Raw genomic sequence first — 6,302 nt, 5'->3', positions numbered from 1 at the left:
TTTTACATCTTCTCTGTGGCTAAAAGGCCAATTTTTAATTTTAGTTTTCAAAAATTATTAATAAGCATTTTTATTTTTACTTTTTTATAGTTTTTTCTAATACATCTAACTACTTTTTTAATGCTAAATCAAAATTCAGCCTTTTAGCCCCCATAGAAAAAATAGTAAGCTTTGCATAGAAATAAAAATACTTGAAATCCGTCCAATAGATACGCCAGAAATTGACTTCTACGAAAGTAACCTCGAGTAAACTCGGAGAAAAGCCACTTTAAAAGTATTATAACTAGAAAATTGTAATACGTGTTCCTTTCCCTTGAAATTAGTAGGCATATGAAAAATGGCTATAAGATCGATTTTTTCAAATATTGCCTATCCGTTGCCCCTTAATAAATAGCCCTTTCCGTTCCCCATTAACCGAACTATTTTCACGTCGATTTACTGCCACCTTTTGCGCCTTAATACAACAATGTATGCAACCATACAGACACTGTTGTGCAGCAACGCATTACGACGTTGCAACCGGGATAAAAATACAATCGGCTAAAGAACGTATTATGTTTATTTAAATCAATAACTCATAAATAAAATATTTAGTCTCGCGCGCATAAAAAAATGTATATATATTATGTTTAAAACGCAATCTAGTCAAAATGTTCACTGTACGAGTACAAACGTTTAGATATTTTTAGGGAAATAATTTTTTTTTTAAAAATATATAAATATGTATAAATACCGTAATAATTAGAATTTCGTGGAAAATAAAATAAATATAAAATTTAAATAACTGTCAAGGTGAGTGTTTAGGCTGAAGATCCGGAAGGTCCATTCATTTGTCGGGGGTCATCATCTTGGTCCGAGTCGTCCCCGTTGGCCAATTGGCTTTTGGTCCCAAAGAAACAAGTGATCTCCTTCTGCCACACTGGCGTCTCTCTGAGACACACTGGATTGCCGCCAGAATATTTTTCTAAGCAACACATAAGCACACATTTTATTAGCAACCTGGTAATATGCATTTTTTTTTACTAGCTTTCGCCTTTTTGTATATTCTACAATAATTATTACAAAGCTCATCTGGAAATCGTCACAAATAACCAAAGATTTACATACCCACACAACACGAAACTAATAACCCAGGTAAGTGGGCAATGCGAGAATTTAAAAGAAATCCAATAGCCTATTTAATTCACAAACACACGTCCAAATGGTCCACGCGTCTTATTTTATATCCTGTTTTATGTCATCGTTATTATTTTTATTAACCCATTCATATTAGACCCTGATGTAACACTGATTTGCTTATAAGTTATACGAATAAATAAATAAAATATAATAGCCTATTAATTATAGTAATACAAGACGAGATCAAAGGACGTGTACACCTATTTGTATTTTGTACAAACATCAATGGTAATAATCGTTTGTACAAAAGACTTACACTTTACTTTTAATACTCCAAACATTAATTTATAAAAATATTATAAATATTAAAAATATTATTGTCATTGCCTATATCATTTATGTTTAATAAAAAATAAAAATAACTTGGTGTTTAATTTAAATAATTCGGATATAATTCAATCAAGAAATTAATCTCAGTTTTCAATAGATAATAATACAGATTATACTTTACAAACATTGAAAATACATTAAAGATACAACAAAATGTTATTAAATAGCGAATAAAAATATTTAATAAACAACATTTTCAAAATCTTTTTTAATCCCTGCTCGTTTTGATGAAGGATGTTAAAGGGAAGAATATTGAGAGTGAAACATATAAAGATAAAGTATTTGAGATAGTATGTTTCAAACGGAGTTAGGTCACATTTGTTGTATTTATAAAAAAGAATGTAAATTTTGGCTTGGTAACGTTGTCAATCCCTAAATTAATTCAGTCCTTTTGGATGGTAATGTCTTTTTGAATTAGTAAACATTGAAATCTAATCTAAACAAGCATACTTCACGGTGTTCAAAAATTATGATAAGTATAATTTGTTACATAACAATTATTTATACAACATTTTAATGTAATTCTTAACGAGCAGAAGATTCTTTTGACAATAAATTAAACGACACAAGAAACAATGGTGTGGTAGGAAAACAACCGTTATATATATATATAACGTTGAAAAATGAAAATAAAAGAGATGGACTTAATTCGAGAAATCGCTGTGCACATAACAATAAAAGGAAGTCTCGAAACGGCACTGAGAAATGTACAAATACAATGCCGAGCAGCTGCTTTGTGTTGTTAAATTGAGGAGCTTACGAAAAAAAAATAAAAACACAACTTAAACAACCATGAACCGATAAAGAACTCATTCAATTAATTTTAACAGAGAAAACACTTCTGAACCATTTTGTAACGTAATTTTATTGCTCAATATGTTTAACAACCCCCCTCCCTCCCCTCCCTTCAAAAAAACCAATATAAATGTAATAATTAGAGCTAAACAAAAATTGTTTAATACATATATAATTAAATATTTCTATAAAAAAAAAAATGTTTTAAAAAAGAGTGGATATTTTGTGTAATATAATACAATGGTATGCACAAAATGCCAATTTAAGCCTAATAACCATGACATATTCCAAATTACTTAAAAACTGAATTTTAAAGGTATTTACAAGTCAAAAGTCAATATCTCGTTGATTACATTTTTTTCGGTCTGTATGACTAATGACTATTAAGTTAAATGTTATTGATCAAATATGTTTAAAACCTAAATTTTACAGATTGCCTGATTATAACAACGCATCAAAATATATATATTTTTTAATTTACATTACACTTATCAGTAGAAAACATATTATCTTGAAGAAATAAACTTGAAACTACCTTTAGCCAACCTTTTTTAAAAGTAAGAATAAGTTTATTTGTGTTCAACTGATTATCACATTTAAACGCCAATAGTTGTTTATATGAATTTTTTTTATTTGGTTTATTTATACAGTACCATGGCCGACAATTGTATATAGTATGAGAGAATAGGTGTATTACTTAATATGGCTTTGACATCCATAGGGACATGTCCGTATAGGTTTTGAATTAAATACATCTGGTCAGTTTTGAAGTTAAATATTATATTAAGATATTTAAATATGTTCACCTTGTCAGTAATGATTATCGAAAAGGTTGTGTACTAACTAGATACTGTCTCAACTACCAAGTACTTTACTACTATAAAATATTACTATATTACTATAAAACGGACTTACTGTTTTTGCCGGGAGTTGAAGAACCGTTGTCGAACCCGCCTGTAGAATAAGAAGCGGACGACGATGATGATCCGCCACTTGACGACTTACCAGCGGCCGCAGCCGATTTCGACGATTTCCCAACGGAAACTGCGAACAAACGATGAAATTGAATTTAAAAACACACGACCTCGCCTTACTTAGTAATGTTTAGCCCAGCTTAGGTTTTGTATTTTTGTCGTTGGTCCTCGTGGGACCCTACGGGCAATAGGGGCGAACGTACACCGCACCAGTCCGGCCTTCTGTAATCTTCTAAGATTGTCTAGGCGTTCCACAATAATAAACCCAAAACGGCTGCAAGTCTGTTAGAATAGCCAATACCACCCTTAGTCTTCACAATAAAACCCCTTGTGTGACGGAGAAAATCATTTTAATAAATAAGTTTCGTAATGTTAAGAGGACGTGGTACCCCGTACATTTATGAAGGAGTAAAGTATAGGCAGTTTTTTGCAAAAATGAAATTTACAGCTTGACCTAAAGTGTATACTTATTAATACAGTAATCATGATTGTTTATTGGTTGCCATTTTTTATTTTGTCGGTTTTGCTCAGGAGTAAATAAGTAAAATAAAATATTCTAGACTCCTAAGTCGTCATTCTAGAAAAAAATGTATTTTTATTTAAACGATAATGTGATGGTTTTCTTGGAAATTGGTGTTTTGATAAATGATAACTTATTTTACTAGGTAATAATAAAATATTAATTTCCTTAATAAACACTTAACGGCCATTTTTTACTAAAGCAATTTTAGGCCTTCCAAAAACTATGTTATAGAACTTATTAGGGAATTGCATCATACTTGGTTTTAAAAGGTCTAAAAAGGTTGATGAGGACCCAAACAAATTAATTTATTTTAAACAAATAACGTAAAAAAACAGAAAAAAATTCAGAAATCAAATTATATATTTTAGCGTTTCGACTTACCGACATAGTTCATAGATTGTTTTGTTCTCACCATATTGATTGGTAATGAAAATACAAATTTAATAAATAGAACACAGAAGTGATATAAAATAGTAGTTAAAATCGAGCTAAACAAAAAATCTGGTTTTAATATGAATCGATGAATACATGACAGTGAAAAAAAATGATTATTTATAAAAACCTATGCGGAAAATGTGTGTGCACTGCATTTAGTAGGTATCTTACAAGCAACAACTATGTTGCTGCCGTCTCGTTTGGGTTTTAACGGTGATTAATTTAGTATAGCTTACTTCATAAGATCGTGTACTTAATCTTATCGCCTAAACAATTGCTATTGCTATCAGATTATTATCGTCTATAATAAGCTTAAAATCATATATAATGCAACTACAACAATACCACAGACTATTGAACATTGTATCTATCTAAATATCATTTCGTTTTTCTGTCATCGCCAATATTCAACGATAATAATAATATAAGTAAAAATCATCTTTATATAATCGTATAAGGTAACAACAAAATGCTATTTAATCGTTTGAATACTTGTCGATTTAATACAATTATTATGTTTTTATATTTACTGTAAACAAGCAACGAGTGACAACCGACAAACCTTAATATTTTTGTTAAACGGTCCGATGTGCAACTGAGCAGTACTGGTTTTACAAGGAAACGTTTTCCCTAAAAAATTAAGTTATTATTTTCGGGCTACGCCAATTTCTTAGTCAACTTTCCAATTTAATTATCAGAATATGTATAAATTAGTAGTATATCAGTTTAGTGCAGTATAACTCCCGAGTTACTTTTTACAAATTTGTAGAAGCCCATCTGATCTCTGCATTTGTGTATTCTTACTAAACATTTAAAGAACCCATTCGAAAATGTTGTTCAGGACTTAATTCAAATTCTTTTAAAGGTTGCCCTTTTAAAGTTAGGAGAGGGCTAATATAGACATTTGTCACCCGTTACTTTAATTAAACCTCGTAATCCTAACCTAGTTGAAAAATACAATTTTTGGGCAAATTGTTTTACCTTCCCCTTTTTATAAAACCTTATTTATTTTTTGGCTTGATGACTTAGATTGTCTATTCACTTAAACAGTTACTGCAATCTGCTGGCACAATTCGGGTTAAACTATGTTGCTTAAATGGCCACATTTTCCTCGAGGGTGCGCCAGTCGATATTTTGAATTTAAGTATATACAGTATTAAACTTGTACATTATAAAGCTTTCACTGTTAAATGTAACCGATAAAACGTGGTGGTGTGTCGTTTAATTCCGTTTTAGGTGCTCCTTTTTTTATATCTACATAATATACAATAGGTAGAATTAACCTTTAACGATAGGTACCACCATTTGATAATCGAAAACGACCTTTTGTTCCATTTTCAATCAATTTCAAACAATTTCCCAGTTTAATTTATTTTTGTAAACGTGAATACCTTTAATGGACAGAAGGTAAGTTTGTAATTGGAAAACGCATTTTGACAGTGAATTCATTTATGGTAAAAACGTACACTCATTAAAAACATTATTGTATGTCAATTGTACATGCCAACCCGCACATCACCAATACATCCAAAAGATAAACTAGATATAAATTGTAACCTTTGCATATCCATAATATCAAACGTTAATAATGTCTAGTGAAGATCTATAAAATATCCAAACGTCCGTTATTTATGAATAATTTCTTAGTTAGTTGTAATAGGTATATATCTGTGGATAGTACCTAATATTCTCCATCCCATCTAAGAAAGGTAGCGCGCAAAATCCAAAAGACTTTACTCTCTTATGCGCCTGCGCAGAGCAGGACCGTGCTAAGGCCTAAGGCGGTGGCAACGGGGGCAAGTGCCCTAGGGCGTCAAGGGCGCCACAAATGTTAGGGGTGCCAAATATGGGCGCAATGACAGTTGGCACGGGTTGCTACAGTTACCACGAATGTTGCATGCCACGACTTGTAGTTACTCCGACATTGCTTTATCAGTCATTTGCCACGAATATAATCTACTTGTATAATGAAAATATATTATATATTATTATCAGTATTTGTATGTCTTAGATTTGGAACTCGTTTGGTGTACAAACAGGGAAATTACAAATTACTATTTAAATAT

At 31.0% G+C, this 6,302-nt stretch overlaps 1 protein-coding gene across 1 annotated transcript; it reads right to left on the bottom strand.

Moving 5' to 3' along the window:
* Positions 1–541: 541 nt before the first annotated feature.
* Positions 542–4,436, bottom strand: LOC126837148 (PCNA-associated factor-like). The gene is made up of 3 exons (XM_050570978.1): positions 4,183–4,436; positions 3,220–3,348; positions 542–964 (listed from the first exon to the last, which is right to left on the bottom strand). Exons 1-3 carry the CDS (start codon positions 4,214–4,216, stop codon positions 801–803), a joined length of 327 nt encoding a protein of 108 aa, XP_050426935.1. The 5' UTR covers positions 4,217–4,436; the 3' UTR covers positions 542–800.
* Positions 4,437–6,302: the final 1,866 nt, after the last annotated feature.

Source organism: Adelges cooleyi, unplaced genomic scaffold, assembly GCF_023614345.1.
Source record: "Adelges cooleyi isolate 19-005CV unplaced genomic scaffold, UGA_ACOO_1.1 ACOO_flye_CR_arks_rails_tigmint_CR_PRNA_247, whole genome shotgun sequence".
NCBI lineage: Eukaryota > Metazoa > Arthropoda > Insecta > Hemiptera > Adelgidae > Adelges > Adelges cooleyi.
The sequence above is the reverse complement of the archived record's forward strand: the minus strand, read 5'-3'. Positions and strand labels throughout refer to the sequence as shown.